Source organism: Ranitomeya variabilis, chromosome 6, assembly GCF_051348905.1.
Source record: "Ranitomeya variabilis isolate aRanVar5 chromosome 6, aRanVar5.hap1, whole genome shotgun sequence".
In the NCBI taxonomy this organism is placed as follows: domain Eukaryota; kingdom Metazoa; phylum Chordata; class Amphibia; order Anura; family Dendrobatidae; genus Ranitomeya; species Ranitomeya variabilis.
The window spans coordinates 114,585,526-114,607,573 of record NC_135237.1 but is presented as its reverse complement, the minus strand read 5'-3'; the positions used below and the strand labels follow the sequence as shown (position 1 = coordinate 114,607,573).

General features: G+C 43.6%; 1 protein-coding gene across 10 annotated transcripts in view; it reads right to left on the bottom strand.

Annotated features, from left to right (window-relative positions):
* Nucleotides 1–22,048, bottom strand: part of RARB (retinoic acid receptor beta) — a 1,117,211-nt gene that overhangs the window by 147,949 nt on the left and 947,214 nt on the right. For all 10 annotated transcript variants that reach the window (XM_077268929.1, XM_077268925.1, XM_077268924.1 and 7 more), the window contains one exon: nt 11,844–11,985. In XM_077268929.1, coding sequence (XP_077125044.1) covers nt 11,844–11,985 — 142 coding nt within the window. The remainder of the gene's footprint in view (nt 1–11,843; nt 11,986–22,048) is intronic.

Genomic DNA, 22,048 nt, shown 5'->3' with positions numbered 1-22,048 from the left:
GAATTCGGATTGTCACAGAAAGACGGTAAAACTATTTCTTGACTTCTATGAAATTTAGAAGCTACTTTTGGTAGGTATGCAGGGTCCGGTTTTAATACTACCCTATCTTGAAAGACCATTAAATAAGGAGGATCAATTGACAATGCTTGTAAATCACTCACTCTCCTAGCAGAGGTCAGAGCTACCAGGAAGGCTGTTTTTAAGGTTAAATTTTTTATGGAGACAGAATCTAATGGCTCAAAGGGGGGTTCTGTTAAGGCGTCTAATACCAAATTCAAATCCCATGGGGGTAATCTAGGAATATACACTGGGTTACTGCGTTCAGTGGCCTTAATAAATCGGGAAACCCATCTATTTCCCGCCACATCGCTGTTATATAACGCCCCTAAAGATGAAATTTGGACTCTAAGAGTATTTACTGCCAAGCCCAACTCTCGGCCTTTCTGTAAAAACTCCAGAATAGCCGGAATTGGGACCTTGCCTGAAAAGGGTTTTTGGTAGAAGGCAAGGAATTTTTTCCAAGTCTTAGCATAGATCTTGGTAGTAATCTCTTTACGACTATTTAAAAGGGTAGCTATCAGAGCCTCTGAAAACCCTCTTCTCCTCAATAACTCCCTCTCAAATTCCACGCCATCAGATGCAGGGATTCCACATTGGGGTAACGGAATGGACCCTGCGAAAGAAGCTCCGGACTGACTGGCAATACCCAGGGATCGGTCACAGACATTGTCCTGAGTAACGAGAACCATGCCCTCCTGGGCCAAAAGGGGGCAATCAGGATCACTCTCGCCCTCTCCTCCCTGATCTTCCTGAGTACTATAGGGATCAGACACATTGGGGGGAACGCATAAGCCAGAGGGAAATCCCAGTGTATTTGAAGGGAGTCTATTATACAGGGCTTGTCCGCCACCCGAAGAGAAGCAAATCTGTTGGTCTGTCTGTTCTCTCTCGTTGCAAATAGGTCTATAACGGGCAATCCCCATAGGTCTACTATCCGTTTGAACACCAGTCGACTTAGAACCCATTCTCCCTGATGCAGAGAATGACGGCTGAGGTAATCTGCCTCTGTGTTGAGCTCTCCCTGAATGTGAACGGCTGACAGAGAGCGAAAGTGGTTTTCGGCTATGTTGAAGATGTCTGTGGTGGTGTTCATTAGAGATCTTGACTTTGTACCTCCTTGATGGTTGAGATACGCTACCACTGTTGTGTTGTCTGATTGGACTCTTACATGCGAATCCTGCAGAGATGGTAGTAACCTGAAAAGGGCCTTTTTTACTGCCGTGAGCTCCTTCCAATTGGAGGACTCCTGGGCCTCTAAGAGAGACCATTGCCCTTGAGTCCAAACATCTCCTATATGAGCTCCCTATCCTATGGGACTGGCATCGGTCGTAACCACATTGTCTGGAATTATACTCCAGCGTACTCCTTTCCCTAAATGTCGCTTGTTTAACCACCATCTCAGACTGTGTAGAGTGGCGGCGGACAGCCTGAGTCTTCCGCTTAATTGCCCCTGAAGACTGCTCTCTGCATTCAAGACCTGGGCCTGCAACACCCGGGTGTGGAATTGAGCCCACTGAACGGCTGGTATGCAAGACGTTAGGGACCCCAGCAGGGACATAGCGTCTCTCAAAGTCAGAACTGGTTTTCTTGTTACCGTACTGACTTTGTGCAGAATTTTCTGCTTTTTCTCTTCCGGAAGGAAACATAGTTGCTCCTCCGAATTTAGCAGAATGCCTAGGAAAGTCTGAGTCATAGATGGTTCCAATCTTGATTTTTCCATATTGACTATCCAACCCAAGTCCTGTAAGGAAGATATTACATGATTTAGGGGACCACCACACTGGAAATACGAATTTCCCACTACCAGGAAGTCATCCAAGTAGGGTACAATTAATGTATCCTGTTCCCTGACATAGGCCATTACTTCCGCCATGACCTTAGTAAACACTCTCGGTGCCATAGATAGACCAAACGGCATTGCAGTAAACTGAAAATGTCTGACCTGGTCGTTTAAGCGCACCGCCATTCTGAGGAATTGTTGATGATCCTGGTGAATGGGCAGATGATAATACGCATCTTTTAAATCCAAGACTGTCATATAACATCTGGGAAAAATAAGTTTAGATGCCGTTTTAATAGATTCCATTTTAAAGGCATGATATTGTAGATGTTTGTTCAATCTCCGTAAATTTATGATGGTTCGAAAGGATCCATCTGGTTTGGAGATTAAAAATAAAGGGGAATAGAACCCTTTCCCCTGCTGATGTTTAGGAACCTCCACTATAACTTTCTTCCGTACTAACGTCTGGACCTCTTTCTCAAGGGCCTCTTGTTGGTGTAAGGAATCGGGGGCAGTCAAAACATAAAAATCAGAAGGTTTCTCCCGGAACTCTAATTTTAACCCTGAATTAATTATACCTAAAACCCAGTTACTTGCAGTTATTTTAGCCCACTGAGCATAGAAATATTTTAATCTGCCCCCTACTGGAAGATTTTTATTAGCGATAAATTCTTCTTCTTGAGGAAGATGATGAGGCATTAAAGTCCGAACCTTTCTTTTTTGGGTCCGTTGGTTCCCAATCTCGGTTGTGGTAAGGTCTTCGGTATTGGAAGCGTCTTCTGAAGGTATTCCTAAAGGTAGGATTGAAAGTTTTAGGAAAACCTTTCTTCCTATCCTCAGCCTTAGCTAGGATGTCATCCAATACTGGGCCAAACAGGTACTCACCCCTACACGGTATTGTACACAGTTTAGCTCTTGCCTGGGTATCCCCTTTCCAGGTCTTAAGCCATAGGGCTCTGCGAGCAGCATTTGAGAGACCCGCCGATCTCGCTGCTAATTTTAAGGAATCCACTGATGCGTCCGCTAAATACGCCACACCATCCTGTATTTGTGAAAGGGAGTTCAGCATTTTGTCTCTGGGCACCTTGGATTTCAGCTGTTCCTCCAGCTGGGATATCCACACCATAACGGATCTAGCCGTACATGTGCTAGAGATAGCCGGTTTGAACGCCCCCGCAGATGACTCCCATACTTTTTTCAAAAACATGTCCGCCTTCCTATCCGACGGATCTTTCAAAAGGCCCACATCCTCCAGCGGTAAAGTACCGGCTTTAGATGTAGAAGCCACCGCTGCGTCCACCTTCGGGACTTTCATCCATTCTGCCAGATCATTGTCTTCAAAGGGATACCTCCTTTTGGCTGATGACGGCAGGAAACCCTTATCCTGCTTGTCCCATTCTCGTTTTATAAGGGTCTTAACTGTATCCACAACCGGGAACGCTTTACGACTCCTCTGGCATAAGCCCGCAAACATTATGTCCTGTGCGGACCTTGGTTCCTTGTTCTCTGTAACACCCATGGTAGCTCGGACTCCTTTAACTAACGTGTCCATGTTATCCACCGAGAAACAAGGCCTTCCCTCTTCATCTGAGGAGGATGGAGATGAGGAGCGGGAACATTCCCCTTCCTGCAGGGACAGACTAGACCCTGGAGATATGTCCCTGCCCGACCTTCCCTGGCGGCTGCTTTTAAGGGAATAGCTTATTTCCTCCCTGATGACCGCTCTAATGTCTGATGACCGGAGGGGAGCTTCCTCTTCTAAGGTCTGACATATGCAAGCCTGACACAGTCTCTTGGTATAACTGTCAGGCATTGGAGTCGTGCATAGAGCACATTGCTTGTGCTTAGATTTAGTTGTTCTTTTACCCTAAAACAAAGCACACAATAACAGACCATATCAGCACCAGGAGTTTTTGTTTAACACTCACCATAAGGCTGACTTTGTGAATACCGATTCTGGAGGAGTGGGATTCAAATGTAACGCTGGGGCGCTCGCACGTTGCCCCCGTACCACGCTGCTGCTGCTTCGTCTTGAACGACCGCTACCGTCTTTACTGCGCTGCTCCGTTCCCTCTCCCTGAGGGTGCTCGGCGTCCCCGACTGAGGACATAGCTGCACGCATTGTTCCAAACGCGGCGCTCTTTTACGACGCTGCAGCGCTCCTCCTCCGGCTTACCCCGGAAGTGTAAGAACTACTTCCGGGTTCACCCACGCCGGTGTGTACCGCGCTTAACTGCGGACCAGGATGGCACTGCCCGACTCCTGGGACGCGATCCACTTGGCCAGACGAGGGGGGGTCTGCCAGCAGTACACCCCCGACGCTGCTTCCGAGCCCCCGATTCTGCCGTTCCTAAAAGACACCGCGCAGAGGCATGGAGGCCCGGGTAAGATGCCTGCAGGCTCCCGCCGTCCGGACAGGAACCCAAACTGGAGTGGTGAGGGGGACCGCCCCTTTAAATCCTGTAGGTTCCTGTCCGGAAGGTGGGCGGATCCCCTCTCTCGTAGGGGTGCTGTCGTGGCGATAGGAAAATCAGCATTAAAGCTCTCCCTCTCTTAAAAAAAATATATTTACATATGTCAAGTCCTGGAAAGTGTAAAAAAAATTGGGGGTAAATGGATTCAATCCCCCCTGACTGCTTGGTTAGCTGAGAATGCATGAGGGTGGGGTGACGCTGCCCAGGGGGAAAGAGGGAAGAGTCTTCTATTAGTGTAGTCTTGGGTGGTTTCAGACCACCATTGTCACTCTATCTCACCAGATAGAAATAGACAAGCAGCAATCACAATTGTTGGACTTAAGGTACCTTCACACGAAACGACTTTGTAATGATATCGCTAGCGATCCGTGACGTTGCAGCGTCCTCGCTAGCGATATCGTTTAGTTTGACACGCAGCAGCGATCAGGATCCTGCTGTGATGTCGCTGGTCGCTGAATAAAGTCCAGAACTTTATTTGGTCGTCCGATCGCTGTGTATCGTTGTGTTTGAAAGCAAAAGCAACGATACCAGCGATATTTTACACTGGTAACCAGGGTAAACATCGGGTTACCAAGCGCAGGGCCGCGCTTAGTAACCCGATGTTTACCCTGGTTACCAGCGTAAAAGTAAAAAAACCAAACAGTACATGCTCACCTGCGCGTCCCCCAGCGTCTGCTTCCTGACACTGACTGAGCGCCGGCCCTAAAGTGAAAGTGAAAGCACAGCGGTGACGTCACCGCTGTGCTGTTAGGGCCGGAGCTCAGTCAGTGTCAGGAAGCAGACGCTGGGGGACGCGCAGGTGAGCATGTACTGTTTGTTTTTTTTTACTTTTACGCTGGTAACCAGGGTAAACATCGGGTTACTAAGCGCGGCCCTGCGCTTAGCAACCCGATGTTTACCCTGGTTACCCGGGGACCTCGGCATCGTTGGTCGCTGGAGAGAGGTCTGTGTGACAGCTCCCCAGCGATCAAACAGCGACGCTGCAGCGATCGGCATCGTTGTCGCTATCGCTGCAGCGTCGCTTCGTGTGAAGGTACCTTTAGTTTATTTAGTATGATTTTCCTTTTGTGGGTGGGACCCACTAAAATGTATTTTTGAGATATCAGAATGTAGTTTAATATATTTATTCTACAGTCTCTGTAATACTGTTACTACTATGTACTAAGTATGATTACATTCGTTCTTGCTATTGATTTATTGGACATCCAAAACTTGTTCACTTACTATATCCGTAATGTAAGTGATCATTTATATTATCTCTAATAACGTTATTTGCTTTAGAAAGACGTTTACAGTCATATCATTTAACACTGCCGAGTGCTATCCGATGTTTTATCAGATACACTTGACCCAATATTATTCTATAGAGCTGTTAACAAATAATAAAGTTGTAGCATACATTTAAAACACACGGAGAAAAATTAATTAGAAGACATCAGAGAAGGTGCAAAAATAAGTATCCCATGTGTGGATGTTAGGACTAAATAGGGACAACTGCAAACCAGATATCCTAAACACCACCAACGCCCCCTGAGGAAGGAGCCATTCTGTGCTCCGAAACGCGCGTCGGGGTGGGCTCTGGGTCCCTCACCGCTGCACATACCAGGTACTATTTGGCTACTTTAGTACATTGTTTTGGTAATGGCTAATTCTTAGTGACTATACTTATATGTGTATACTTATTTTACCATATTTATGGTTGGTCAGCCAAAGTATACTATTTTATGGTACGTTTATGCAGTGGGTGGCACCTTTTAGCCCTATGTGTGTTAAGTGCATTGCCATGTAGTTCTCCACTGTCCCATCATTTCCACTGTACCTGTTTCCATGTATTGGGTTTTTTATTGTGTAATTAAATAAAAGTGATATTTTATGGGATCTACTAACTGCGTTTTGGTGGTGTTTAGGATTCTATAGAGCTATGCAGATCTGTGATTTTTTTTCTAATGGTGATTTCGCATGCAAAACAATCGCAGCATGCTGTGAGTGATTCTGATAATAAAATCATGCGCCCCCAAGTCTATGGGTGCGGGTGAAACATCGGACTGCACTCAGATGCCATCAGACAAAGACACGCGGATACACAGACAGTGGAGAAGATGAAGAAATTAAGTTGTCCGTCTTCTCCACACCTGTGATATGATTCTCTCATGCGAGAGAAACGGATCACACTTACAGTTGACACCAGAAGTTTACATACACTACATAAAAAAACACATCTGAATGTTTTTCTCAATATCTGACATGAAATCAGAATAAACCTTTCCCGTTTTAGGTGAATTAGGGTTACCATAATTATTAATATTTGTAAAATGCCAGAATAATGAGACAGAATGTTTTAAGGCATTTTTATTACTTACAGCAAAGTCAAAAGTTTGCATACATTTCATTAGTATTTGGTACCATTGCCCTTAAACTGAATGACTTCAAACATTTGGGATATCCCTTCACAAGCTTCTCACAATAGTTGGTCGGAATTTGGGCTCATTCTTCCTGACAAAAACCGGTGTAACTGAACCAGGTTTGTAGGTCGCCTTGCTCGCACTGGCCTTTTCAGCTTTTCCCATAAATTTTCAATAGATTTGAGATCAGGGCTATGTGATGGCCACTCCAAAACATTAACTTTGTTATCCTTAAGCCACTTTGTTACCATTTTGTCAGTATGCTTCGGGTCATTGTCTATTTTGAAGACCCATTTCCACCCAACCTTTATCTTCCTGGCTGATGTCTTGAGATGTTGCTTCAGTATTGCCACATAATCAACTTTTCTCATGATGCCATCGACTTTGTGAAGTGCACCAGTAGCTCCTACAGCAAAACAACCCCACAACATGATGCTGCCACCCCCGTGTTTCACAGTTGGGATGGTGTTCTTAGGCTTTCAAGCTTGTCCCTTTCTCCTCCAAACGTATTGATGGTTATCATGCCCAAGAAGTTCAATTTTAGTTTCATCAGACCACAGGACAGGTCTCCAAAAATTAAGATCTTTGTTCCTGTGGGCATTAAAAAACATTAATCTGGCTTTTTTATGTTTCTTTTGGAGTAATTTCTTCTTCCTGGCAGAGTGGCCTTTCAGCCCATGCTGATACAGTACTCGTTTCACTGTGGATATTGACACAATCTTACCAAATTCTGCCATCATCTTCACAAGATCTTTTGCTTTTGTCCTTGGGTGGATATGCACATGTCGGACAAAAGCATGTTCATCTCTGGGACACAGAACCAGTCTACTTCCTGAGCGGTATGATGGCTGGACATTTCCATCTTGTTTCTACTTGCATATAATTGTTTGTACAGATGAACAAGGCACCTTCAGGTATCCTGAAATTGTACGCAAGGAAGAGCCAGACTTATGCAAGTCCACAATTCTCTTCCTGATATATTGGCTGATTTCTTGAGACTTTCCCATGATGCTACACAAAGAAGCAGTGTGTTTCAGGTCTGCATTAAAATATATCCACAGGTGTGTCTCTAAGGGTATTTTTCCACGTTCAGGAAACCTTCAGGATTTGCTGCGGATTGGACGCTGCGTACAGCCGCAGCGTCCAATCCGCAGTGTCCAGATATTACAGCATAGTGGAGGGGATTTTATGAAATCACGTCTCCACTATGCGTGCAGGGCCGAATCTGACGTCCTTATGTAACCGGACATGCATTGCGTCTTTCAGACCGCAGCATGTCTATTTATCTTGTGGAGACGATATGTCTCCGAAAGATAAATAACACAGTCTATGAATACAATGCGGTGATGGATGTGATTCCAGCAAGGAATTTGTGGCGGTAAATTTTCCACAATTAGTAGTGGTTATCTCTTTTGTTCTACCGCCAAAGGAACATCCAAGAAGTTCAAGCAGGTGCCACTAAATTTGCTGGTAAATCTCATATTCATAGTGTTAGCCTCATTTAAATAGGTAACAAAAGAATAAAGACTCTTTTCAGAACATGTCCAAAATCTAATAATATCATCAATAACCAAAATAACTGATTTATATACTGTATAAAGGGGCTTGTTAAAGTAAATCCGTAAATGTCTTCATATATCACTAAGAGCAAATTTGCATACATATATACGACAGGAGTACTCTTGAAAGTAAATATAAGTTGTTTCCAAATGTAAGGTATTATGAGTTAAAATGAAGTGAAGGGATTCATACATTAAATTAATATAATGCTTGCTTTCTTTCAAGAATAAAGGCAGACCTGGATGCCCCTGTCGTAGGTATGCATGTATGTAAACTCTCTACTGTAACAGACACTACTTTAAAATCAGTCTGCCATGTGAACTATCTTAGAATGCGCCAAAAAAAACACCGGTATCTTTTATATCAGATGGTATATTTTTAAACAATGGCCTTAATAACCAATAAATATATTCACAAAGTGGTTCTGTAATAGAAGCCACCCCTTCTCCACTATATGACGGCAAGGGGATTGATTGAGGCTTTTATATACCTTTGGTAAGAAATACCAGCATGGCTGCCAGGCAAACAAACGACAACCATTGTTGGGCTGACACCTATCTCTCCCGACTCCTCTATACACAGAAACGCTCATTTTGCCAAGCACCCCTTTATTCTCTATGTGAGAGCCACTAAATACCCTTAGAGGTACAATACAATAAATTAGGTCATGGTGAAGGGTCTGTATGGCGTACTTCGATGTTGACACACAAACTTCAATTAGCCCCCGAAAAAGAAATCAAAGGGTTATTTTTAAGACTAAAAGAACAAACTTTTAATCACTGCTTTGTAGACGAAATTCACATCCGCAACCTCATCCAACAAGTCTCTTCCCACCTCTGTCTTTAGAGAGCTCAAAGTGACTGAGGGCTAAAACACATTAAAATGAATTAAGCACAGCAGTTGTTTAAGTAAAATGGTGCAACATGTTAATTGAATGAGTTACCAGGGGGATTAGTTATTCACCGTAATCCTTTGAACAGAAAATCGCCTTTTTTCTTCAGTTCCCGACTTTGTCCTTCTTTAGCTGACAAAATAATTAGAATTCTGTGATTGCGCTGCTGGTGTAGATATACATTATCAGAAGTGAAATAGCCAGGCCTGTAAGGAATATGTAATCAGGAGTGCTCCATCACCAGAAGTTCCTCCTCACAAATGATCCATTACCATGCAGACATTGCAATTTCACATTTTAATCTCTTAGAAGGAAAATGTAAATAAGTATAGTCTAGCCGAGGAGTGTGTCTCCCATTCATTACACCAGGGAAAAGCCACAAATCCTTAAAGGGCAGTGTCTACAAAAAGCCTGTTATACAAAACGCTAATAAACGTACCTGTCCCTACTGATACACCTGAAGAAAAGCATGGTCTTAATGTCCTCATCTGCACAACCAGATAAAACTGCTGTTGGAACATATACCAGGCTTACAAAATTCAGGAAGAGCCCAGATCCACATCTTCTGGAGCTTGCCATCCACTCTCGGTGGTGATTCAATGTTGTCAGTATTATGTCAGCACTATAGGAGCTAGAACTCCCTTTTCCACACTTCCCAGCATGCATTGCTCTCACTATTGCCCACCCCTAAAGAAAAGTCCCCCTCTATGCCAATTTACAGTCTGATAGACAGGAGAACAGAGACAGAAACCCTTGGCTTGGCTCCTTTTATTCTGTTTAGGGCTCGTGCACATGGCCATACATCTCAGATGCTTGCCATCTGTGATTTTCACGGAGTCATGATATTCTATGGGGCTGTACACATGTCCAAATTTTTCACCAGAAAAGAATGGTCCAGAGACATGTCCAATTTCGATCCAAGTATTGAATCAAAATCCGCAATGCAAGCCTATGGGTTTGTGGAAAACATCAGACCGTACTTGGATGACTCAGTCTGATTTTCATGGACTGACTGAATGGAGGAGGTGGGAAAACTTTTTTTTGTCTCTCTACGTCCGAGAAAAACTGATGTCACTCTGATCAGAATCTGATCAGAATAACTGGATCGCTTTTCTCAGATGGAGAAAGAACAGTCAAGTGACACTACCCTTGACTCTTCACTTTTTTATATGGTTTATTATGTGTTTGGTGAATTTGGATAAATTCTTGTACCTTTTGTGAGATGTTGACACATTTTTTTTGTTATACTGCTCACTTCATTATCAATAATTACCATTAAACCATTAATTAACTTGTCAATGGTATGCTAATGGTGATTAAGAGGCTATATATATATATATATATATATATATATATATATTTTTATCCAAAATTGCTTCTGTACTTGTGTGACCTGGGAGCATTACATGTCTTGTATCGAGTTATGCAGCCATAAAAATGTGTGTTCCTGTGACCTTTTACAGAGGTGCATTATAATATACAGGCATCACTTGATGTACACAGGCAATCATCTCTAAACATACACTCACCGGCCACTTTATTAGGTACACCTGTCCAACTTCTTGTTAACACTTAATTTCTAATCAGCCAATCACATGGCGGCAACTCAGTGCATTTAGGCATGTAGACATGGTCAGGACAATCTCCTGCAGTTCAAACCGAGCATCAGTATGGGGAAGAAAGGTGATTTGAGTGCCTTTGAACGTGGCATGGTTGTTGGTGCCAGAAGGGCTGGTCTGAGTATTTCAGAAACTGCTGATCTACTGGGATTTTCAGGCACAACCATCTCTAGGGTTTACAGAGAATGGTCCGAAAAAGAAAAAAAATCCAGTGAGCGGCAGTTCTGTGGGCGGAAATGCCTTGTTGATGCCAGAGGTCAGAGGAGAATGGGCAGACTGGTTCGAGCTGATAGAAAGGCAACAGTGACTCAAATCGCCACCCGTTACAACCAAGGTAGGCCTAAGAGCATCTCTGAACGCACAGTGCGTCGAACTTTGAGGCAGATGTGCTACAGCAGCAGAAGACCACACCGGGTACCACTCCTTTCAGCTAAGAACAGGAAACTGAGGCTACAATTTGTACAAGCTCATCGAAATTGGACAGTAGAAGATTGGAAAAACGTTGCTTGGTCTGATGAGTCTCGATTTCTGCTGCGACATTCGGATGGTAGGGTCAGAATTTGGCGTAAACAACATGAAAGCATGGATCCATCCTGCCTTGTATGGAGCATCTTTGGGATGTGCAGCCGACAAATCTGCGGCAACTGTGTGATGCCATCATGTCAATATGGACCAAAATCTCTGAGGAATGCTTCCAGCACCTTGTTGAATCTATGCCACGAAGAATTGAGGCAGTTCTGAAGGCAAAAGGGGGTCCAACCCGTTACTAGCATGGTGTACCTAATAAAGTGGCCGGTGAGTGTATATATATATATATATATATATATATATATATATATATATATATATATATATATATATATATATATATATATATATAGGTATATATACAGTGTATATACATATACTTTCAGGCAAATGATGTTGTGTTTGGAAGTCAGTGAGTTATGCTGGCAACTTACGATGGGACCAGATTGGAACCATGACTATATGTCTATGAATGTTGTTTTTTCATTCCTTAACAATAAAAGCAGATATTATCTCCACTCAACTTACATTCTTTGGACATTCCCACTTCAAAGCACCTCTGTAGTCTGCAGTACTGGCAGCGATTCCGTGTCACTTTATTGATAACACAGTTCTTTTCCCTGTGACATGTGTAAACCATATTCTTCTGGATACTCCGCCTGAAGAAGCCCTGTAGGGAGAAAGGCAGACAAGAATAAATGTTTCGTTGGTCACATCACAGATTGTCCTATTAAGGTAATTAAATGCCATTACATGGAAAAAGTTGGATCATGTGACTCTTCGGTATCATATGAAAAATTAAAGGCTGTGTATCATTTTCCATGCTGTTTGGAGTAGGACACTTCTTCTGTGTCAAAGTATATGGAACAGCTTATGATGTGGGGTTACGAAACTGATACTGGAGTACTGGCTGTCTGTAGAAGACTAAATGATAGCTCTGGACAACCAGACAAAGGTTCATCAAGAGTTTAACTAGTTATATACTAGGACTATATTTAGAAGCCTATATTAAGTTTTCCTATTACCTGTGATATGCTATAACAAGGCTAAATACTTAATCAACTTTAAGAATATTCCACTTCAAATACCAAGTTCGGATAAATAAAAAATGTTTTCATATCTCATTGATACTGATGACAATGGCAGTAATGATGTATTAGCACACTCAGGGCCGGACTGGCCATCAGGCAGTTCTGGCAAATGCCAGAAGGGCTGGTGCCAGTAGTGGGCCGCTGCACGCCGACTCCCCCGCGCCGCCGCTGCTGCATTCAACATAGTTGAATGCAATGATGGAGGAGAGAGCGTCACCTGACGCTCCCTCTCCCATCATTCCCTGCTCTGCCTCTGACACTGCGGGTGCGCGCACTCACTGTGTCCCAGGCAGTGCAGCGGCAGCCGCTGAGACAGGAGCAGGGAGCAACGCGGGCACGAGGAGAGGTGAGGAGTGTTTTTTTTTTTTTTACTGGACTGTGGGGCCATTCTAGGGGGTGAGGAGAGATGTGGGCTCTGCTGTATACTACTGTGCGGGCTGTGCTGTATACTACTGTGTGGGCTCTGCTGTATACTACTATGTGGGCTGTGCTATACACTACTGTGTGGGCTCTGCTGTATACTACTATGTGGGCTGTGCTATACACTACTATGTGGGCTCTGCTGTATACTACTGTGTGGGCTGTGCTGTATACTACTATGTGGGCTGTGCTGTATACTACTATGTGGGCTGTGCTGTACACTACTACGTGGGCTCTGCTGTATATTACTATGTGTGCTGTGCTATACACTACTATGTGGGCTCTGCTGTATACTACTATGTGGGCTGTGCTATACAATACTATGTGGGCTCTGCTGTATACTACTATGTGGGCTCTGCTGTATACTACTATGTGGGCTGTGCTATACACTACTATGTGGGCAGTGCCGTATACTACTGTGTGGGCAGTGCTGTATGCTACTGTGTGGGCTGTGCTGTATACTACTATGTGGGCTGTGCTATACACTACTGTGTGGGCTCTGCTGTATATTACTATGTGGGCTGTGCGATATACTACTGTGTGGGCTCTGCTGTATACTACTACATGGGCTGTGCTGTATACTACTATGTGGGCTGTGCTGTATACTGCTATATGAGCTGTGTTATCTGCTATGCGGGTTGTGCTATATACTATGGGGGTATATTATATTCTATGGGGGAGGCCGTGTTATATACTATGTGGCTATTATATACTATTGTGGGGGTATATTATATTCTATGGGGGAGGTTGTGTTATACTCTGGGGGGCTGCATTATATTCTATGGGGCTACATTATATATTATGGGAAGGTGGGCAGTATTATATTCTATGGGGTGGCTGCATTATACTCTGGGGTGGCTTCGTTATACTCTGGGGTGCCTGCATTATATTCTGTAGGGTGGTGGCTGCATTATACTATATGTGGGCTGCATTATACTGTATCAAGGATTATGGGGAATACGTTATACTATACGAAGAACTATGGGGTGCATTATACTATGGGAAGGGAATTGTACTACATGGATGACTATGGGGGTGCATTATACTATATGGAGCACTATGAGGAGTGTATTATGCTATATGGAGATATGGAGGACCATGAGGAGTGTATTATGCTATATGGAGAACTGAGCAGTGTATTTTAATATATGGAGGACTATAGGGAGTGTATTATACTATATGGGGGACTGTGGTGCACATTATAATATATGGAGGTGTATTTTACTAAACAAGTAAAATGCTGCATATTCAGATTGTTTTTGCTGGAACAAAAATCATTGTTCTCAGGAGCACATCGCCGGTGTAAACTGTAGATGTGCTGCTGAGAACATGATACTGTATGGTGATCTGTTAGTGATCTATTAGTGATCGTTCTGTCCCATCATTATTCCTCAGCTGGTGGAAAGAGGCCGGGAAACAAGTGTTGAACAACTTCAGTATTGTTGATCAAACTAATTTAGCGGCCTGAACTCAGCGCATGTAAATACAACCGAAATGCTTTTGTGTGATGTGCAATATGTTAGCATTTGGGGCCCCATTTTAAACTTTGCCTAGGCGTAGGGCCCCACTTTGCCTAAAACTGGCCCTGCCTACAAGTGTGCAAAGATATTATACAGTCACCATGTGACAAGTGGGCCTGTGTAACTTCAAATACCAGGGCTGAATTTTAGTTCCAGTCCGGCCCTGAGCACACTTCTAGTTTTGCTATAGAACCACATATTTCCTTCGTACCCCTCAGCATCGACATTTTCATGTACATGTGTGTGCACTAAGGTGATCATAAAACTTAGCAATCTAGCAGCAATGGGAATAGCCACTCTGGAACACAAACTACACAAACACAAATAACAACTGCCCACTTATGACTTGGTGACAAGTCTCCTTTAAAAGGGTATATTCATCATACACATAACAGTTATCTCCAGAATGGGGTCTCCAGATTCTGGTGACACGATAACTGTGACTAAAAAGGTGTCCATGAATGCTTGGCTCGCTCCACTCACTTGATGTGAGCAGAGAAAGCCGCAGACACAAGACAGGGTGGGGAGTTCTACACCCCTATTCTGGATGTACATGCTAGTCCCAGAGCTGAATATGCCAAAGGGCAGGATGATAACCTTTTTACTCCACAGGTCTTCTCTATGTAAAAATTAAAAAATGGGTCTTAATTATCCCCTGACACTCCTGAACTGTATCTCTACCACTGGTCTTTGTTGACATGGCTAGTGCAGGGACATAATGACTATAGCAAATAACCACTGCAGCCAATCACTGGGCTTAGGAATCTTGTGCCATCCATCCACATTGTCATGACCACGGAACTCAGCAATTGGCTGCAGGGGATACATGCCATAATGGTGATAGGCACAAGGTCAGGGCTCAGCTCTGGATTAGCAGGCGGTAATTAAGGCTCATTTTTATCAACATGGAAATGTAACTGAGCATAAAGATGATCATAAAAAAAGTATAAACTGCTGTTAAATTAAGGGCTGAATCAAGCTCGGTCAGGTTGCTCACCACCTCTCCAATTAATGAGTGGGGGGGTCAAAATCTTTAAAGATAATCTGACCCTCCATAATAGTACCATTACTATAAAGCTACAGTACTTTAAAATTCGGCTAAATTCACACTAGTGCTATAGCTCCCGTTTATAATGTAAGCACGATGGCAGCACGGTGGCTCAGTGGTTTAAATCCCACCAAGGACAACATCTACAAGGAGTTTGTATGTTCTCATCGTGTTTGTGTGGGTTTCCTCCAGGTTCTCCGGTTTCCTCCCACATTCCAAAGACATACTGATAGGGAATCTAGATTGTGAGCCCCAATGGGGACAGTGATGATAATGTCTGTAAAGCGCTGTGGAATTAATGGCGCTATGTAAGTGAGTAAAATAAATAAAATAAAAAAATGGAAATCACAATGCTCTGCTGAATCCATCCTCATATGGCAGATACTACTGGCATCATAAGGAAGACTGTATTGACTCTATTGACTTATAATACTGTATGCACTTTTGGTCTCCGATGTATAAGGAGTAGGGATGATCGAACAGCATTGGATAAGTGCTTATCTGAATAGCTATAGTGCTTACCGAATCGCTGCATCGGGAACCCAGATACCTGGAGCGCTCTCGTTAATCAGCTGATCGGCACCACTGATGCATGTGTCGCGTCTGGTGACAGTCACAACACACAGGCTCTCTATGCAAGTGACTGAAACAGCTGTGACACATGCAACAGCGGCGACAAGCCGATTATCGGGAGCGCTCCAGGTATCCGGGTTCCCGATGCAGCTATTCGGGAAGCGCTATAGCTATTCGGATAAGGAGGGAGCTGAAGCTATTCGATAATCCCTAATAAGGAGGACACTCTTGAACTTCAGTTGGTGCTGAGAAGAGCGACTAATATTATTATGAGAATAGGTGAACTGCAATACCAAGACAGGTTATTAAACTTGGGGTTGCTCAATTTGCTCACGGGGTTTTTGCCTTCCTCTGGATCAACATATTAGGCTATAGGTTGAACTCAATGGATTTCTGTCTACCATCAACCTAAAAAAAGCTATGAAAAGTATAATTGGAGTCTATTGGTTCTACCATGTTTTCTTTCATTTTGACAAAAAGAATAGGACTGCATCCATTCCATCTAATAACTATGAACGGACCCTCTCTTGAAGCGGTATGATCAGGGCCATAGGTATCGTTATGTATATTTAGTGTTCTGCAGTGACTCTCCCTTAGTATGTAGTATAATTACGTACTGCTCATAGGAAGTACATGATTGCTCTGTTCCAACTCCCATAATGTTCGCTTGGTCAGGATAACTTATTGGTGAAACTAAACCAAAAGAGCACTCATGTCAAATGGATATGCTGTAACATAAAACTAATAACAATTTACTTATTAGATGCATTTTTTTCATTTGGCACTAATAGTTAACCACTGGATAATGCTGAAGAGCAAAGGTTAGAGCACGAGATAATTACATTGACCTACTATTGACTATTCTCTAAAGACAGAGCTGTATGGGGCTTTCAGTTCTGCTTCGTTCACAATCCATATTCCACTTATATCTTATCCTGTGATCGGATCAGTAAGGTCACTCATTTGTTCTGTAAACCTTAACAAGTACAGGTAGAAGACTGGCGTCCTTATCGGCTTACGTACTTAACAACTTTACACAGCTCAGCTTGGCCTCATATTCACAGAGCTTGAACTGAGCCTGCAAAAGTCTGCTATTGATGAAACTATCATAGCTTCTCCGACTCCCATAAACCTGCCTTCCACAGAATCACTTAGGCTACTTTCACACTAGCGTCGTTTGCAATACGTCGCAATGCGTTGTTTAGGAGAAAAAAACGCATCCTGCAAAGTTGTCTGCAGGATGCGTTTTTTCCCCATAGACTTACATTACCGACGCATTGCGACGTATCGCCACACGTCGCAACCGTCGTGCGACAGTTGCGTCATGTTTTGGCGGACCGTCGGCACAAAAAAAGTTACATGTAACTTTTTTTGTGCGTCGTGTCCGCCATTTTTGACAGCGCATGCACGGCCGAAACTCTGCCCCCTCCTCCCCGGACCTTACAATGGGGCAGTGGAAGCGTCGTAAGACTGCTTCCGCTGCTCACATCGGGCATTATTTTCACAACGCGCATCGGGCCGACGCATAGCGACGGCCCCGTGCCGACGCTAGTGTGAAAGCAGCCTTAGTGATACCATTCCGCCCACATCCCATTTCATTGTGTTGTAAAGATTCACACATAGCATAACAATGAGCAACAACAAACATGGTGGGATTCTTGCTCTGGAACAGATGCAGAGTACTTGCAGAACTTCACGTTAACTCGGTACTAAATATTACACTATGTCAGGGAGCGTATGACTCCACCACTGAAGGTCAGGTTCCACAAAAGGTGGCAGGCGGCACTAGCAGAAGCTAACTCTGCTACAATGGTAGAAAAAAAAGAATCTACCTCCTACCACATCGTGACCCACTAAATCTTATTCAAGTTGCATCAACAGCTTGAACAAGGAATCCATGGTGCCTGCAATAATATGGTGACCTATAGGCTTTCTCTTTCTCAGAAATTTCTTCCTGACCTCCCACAACTGTGTACATATATAATAAATGCTGCCAATGCATTGCACTATAATACCAATGCAGTTTCTAATCATCTTGAGGTCAACACGGTTCAAGTCGTAAATATGTAATCAATGTTGCCATCTTCTAAAGTACAGAAGTTTAACATCAACTTCTATTTATTCCTCAGCAAACAAATCAACTTGAACAGTAGGTCTCTTATTTACACTTTGGTCTATGACCACCTGATGCCACTTGCACCATGATGCTTGCAGAGGGTGACTTCTCGGGTTTGTGATATATTGTAGTCCCTTACTTCCGCCAAGCCCAGCACCTCCTCAGCTGCAGTCTGAGTTTTTGACCTTAGACCAAGCTGCAGGGTGACCTATCTGCAGTACACTGATATAACAGGGGCTACTATGAACCTGCAATCGCAATACGCATTAGATCCCATGGACAACAACCTCTCTTAAGCTCACCAGCCCCTTTCTCTCTCTCCCCGAGTGCCCCCTCTGAGGGATTCCAAACTCCAAATCTCTTAAGGCCCCGTCACACACAGCGACGCTGCAGCGATACAGACAACGATGCTGATCGCTGCAGCGTCGCTGTTTTGTCGCTGTGTGGTCGCTGGGGAGCTGTCACACAGACAGCTCTCTCCAGCGACCAACGATCAGGGGAACGACTTCGGCATCGTTGAAACTGTCTTCAACGATGCCGAAGTCCCGCTGCAGCACCCGGGTAACCAGGGTAAACATCGGGTTACTAAGCGCAGGGCCGCGCTTAGTAACCCGATGTTTACCCTGGTTACCAAAAAAAACAAACAATACATACTCACCATCTGATGTCCGTCAGGTCCCTTGCCGTCTGCTTCCTGCTCTGACTGAGTGCCGCCGTACAGTGAGAGCAGAGCGCAGCGGTGACGTCACTGCTGTGATCTGCTCTCACTGTACGGCCGGATCTCAGTCAGAACAGGAAGCAGACGGCAAGGGACCTGACGGACATCAGATGGTGAGTATGTAGTGTTTTTTTTTTTTTACATTTACGCTGGTAACCAGGGTAAACATCGGGTTACTAAGCGCGGCCCTGCGCTTAGTAACCCGATGTTTACCCTGGTTACCAGTGAAGACATCGCTGGATCGGTGTCACACACACCGATTCAGCGATGTCAGCGGGACCTCAACGATCAAAAAACGGCCCAGGCCATTCCGACATGACCAGCGATCTCGCAGCAGGGGCCTGATCGCTGGTACGTGTCACACATAGCGAGATCGCTACTGAGGTCGCTGTTGCGTCACAAAACTTGTGACTCAGCAGCGATCTCGCTAGCGATCTCGCTATGTGAGACGGGGCCTTTAGTCTCTCTGTCACAGGGCACAACTCAACCTTGGACCTCTTGAAGTGTCAGTCACTCTTTGCTTTGATTGAGCCCATCACCGTGCTCTTGCATGACTGCATAGGTCCAGACCTTTGTCCTCTTAAAAGTCTACAACATCTGTGTCTGAATATAAAGTGCCGAAACTCATACATATATGGATGTAGCACAAGCCCACTTTACAGACACTAAAGTGCAACACTTATGGTGTCACAAATCATTCTGTTAATTTAGCACAAGGTACCAGAACAATGACAGTCTACAACCAGCACTTCCTAATCTTGCAGGACGGCATCCAGAAATTCCATTCCTTGTGTCACCAACTTTCACAGGAAAAGATAGAGTGGTGCTGAGGGAACAGTTTACCAGCTCTTAAATGGGTTGTCCAACACTAGACAACCGTTCCCAAAAGCATAGTCTACTACATAAAATAACACATAAAAGTGAACACTTACCTCGTGGACCAGTGCTGCTCCTACAATTGGTCACTAGTTGACTGCAGAGGTCACATGAAGTACCATAACATTATCATGAGACAGCGAGAGACAGTGGGGAGATCACAGAAGCAGCGCTGGTCCAAGAGGTAAGTGTGCAGTGTTTATTTTATGCAGCAGAGAGTAGTTATTGAGAAGGTGTTGTCCAGTAATGGACAAACTCTTTAACCTAAATCCTAGGCGCAGACTGGCATTACTTGAGCCTGTGAACTGTGGTCTGCAGCCTACATAAGTCACACATACTATGCATTAGGTCACCCATATGGGTACGGGGTCTCCAGAAGAAAATTGTATAGTAATCAGCCCCAAAACTAATGTCCTAGTGGCCACCAACTAACAAAGTTCACCAAAAAAGTCTTAAATTCTTCAGCGCACTGCTCTAATGGATTATTGCAAGCACTCTATGGATACCATGTATTTCTCCAGTTCTGAGTACAGGGTATTCTTCCTCATATGCAGTCACGGCTCCTACGTCTGGTATTACAGAGCAGTCTTGTCAATGAAGTCAATTAGAACCAACCAGAGAAAGCATACTGTCTAGTTACAAAGGTTACACAATGTTTCTAGTACTAAATTTATTTTCATCTTGTTACTAGAGCTATATATGATACCACAAAATATATTCCCTATATCCCCATGCTAAACACTGCATTAGTACAAGAGTACCAAATATTTCTAAACACCAAGAGAGTAATTTTTCATTTTATATTTATCTCACATGCCCTTCAGAGGGTGAGGCAATATTTTGTTTTAAATAGTAATAGAAAATAAAATTAAAGAGGTTGTGCACTAATTTTTCATTAATGACCTATACTTAGGATAGGTCATCAATGTATGATGGGCCGGGGGTCCAACAGCCGACACCCCCACCGATCAACTGTTTTCGGTATTGCCGGTGATGGCCTTTGGCTGGAAGTGCTCACTTGCAGAGCTGCTCTGTCTTCTGGTAGTGGCTTCAGCAGGGTATTACACATCCACCTCCTACTGATGTGCAGTACTAAGTTGAAATAAAAAAACAAAGCACAGTTATACTCACCTTTACGCCTAATCCACTGAAGCCCATGTCACCTGTAAAAGCCAGAAAATAAGAAACAACCATAATACTTACTTTTATGCCTAATCCACACAGATGACAGTGTGGGAAACAGCTGATGTTAGGGGTACCAATCCTGAACAGTAAAACTTACTTCCTGGAGAAGTGTTAAGGGTCTATGCGTGGACAGTAGGTGTTCGGTATGGACCCCAAATTTTACTGTTGAGGTTCGCCCATCTCTACTTATAAGGATTTTTTACTTTTCAGAGTCAGTTAAATCTATTTTTTGGCTCAGTTTGCCTCAATTGTCTCCAGATGGTGACTATTGTGAGTAGCATGGCACAGAAGAGCAGATCTGGAAGAACATATACTGGCCATGGGGGTAATAAGGTGATATGTTAGGATGGTGATAAAATGATACTGCAACAACAATACCTAATAGGGGAATGGTGGGGACACGTAGTTGTAAGGATATTGTCTATAAGGGAGGAAGGCACAATGTCTCAATATGATTTATGTGGGAAAGCTTTGGCTTTCCTTATAAGAGTAATGGGGGGCTTTAGGTGTCACTATGATTGGGGGTGATGTATGTGGCTCAAGACCGTCTCTCAGAGTTGAATGTGGCTCTTAAGATCAGAACGGTTGGGGACCACTGTTCTATGGAAATGGAAGGGGGAAGAGTGAGAAGGATAATGAGAAAACAGGCAAAGGGCGTTACAACAGGCTGATTTTGCTGAAGTTAGTGAGAACTTAGCTTAACCTAGTGCTGGATTCACAGACACAATGCTCAGTGCTGCTGTATAATCTCCTACTTGCTGCTACTACTGAATATGTGCTTATCAGAGAAAGAGACTCAGAAATCCATCTGTTTCAGTGCATGACATATAGAAGACCGATCAGGCAATCTCCAACTAGTTCAGAGATAGAGCCTGCAGAGTGGAAAACTGGTGAAAAGTGCAGGATACAAATCATATAATGGCCAGCATTGTACACACACATGGCATCCTATTCTAAAATGCCACTTGAAATGATAGGTATGCTTTTGAGTCTTATCGGTTGAATTAATTAGCAATATAAAACATTTGCTAGAGAACATTATCAAATTGAAAACAACAAATATGGTTTTCTGAATAATATAAGTTACACTCAACAAAACATAGTTTTCATGCAAATTACAGTCAGGCTTGTTCGAGAGTCGATATTGACTTTTAGGATTGCTACTTACTATAGGTAGCACTAGAGT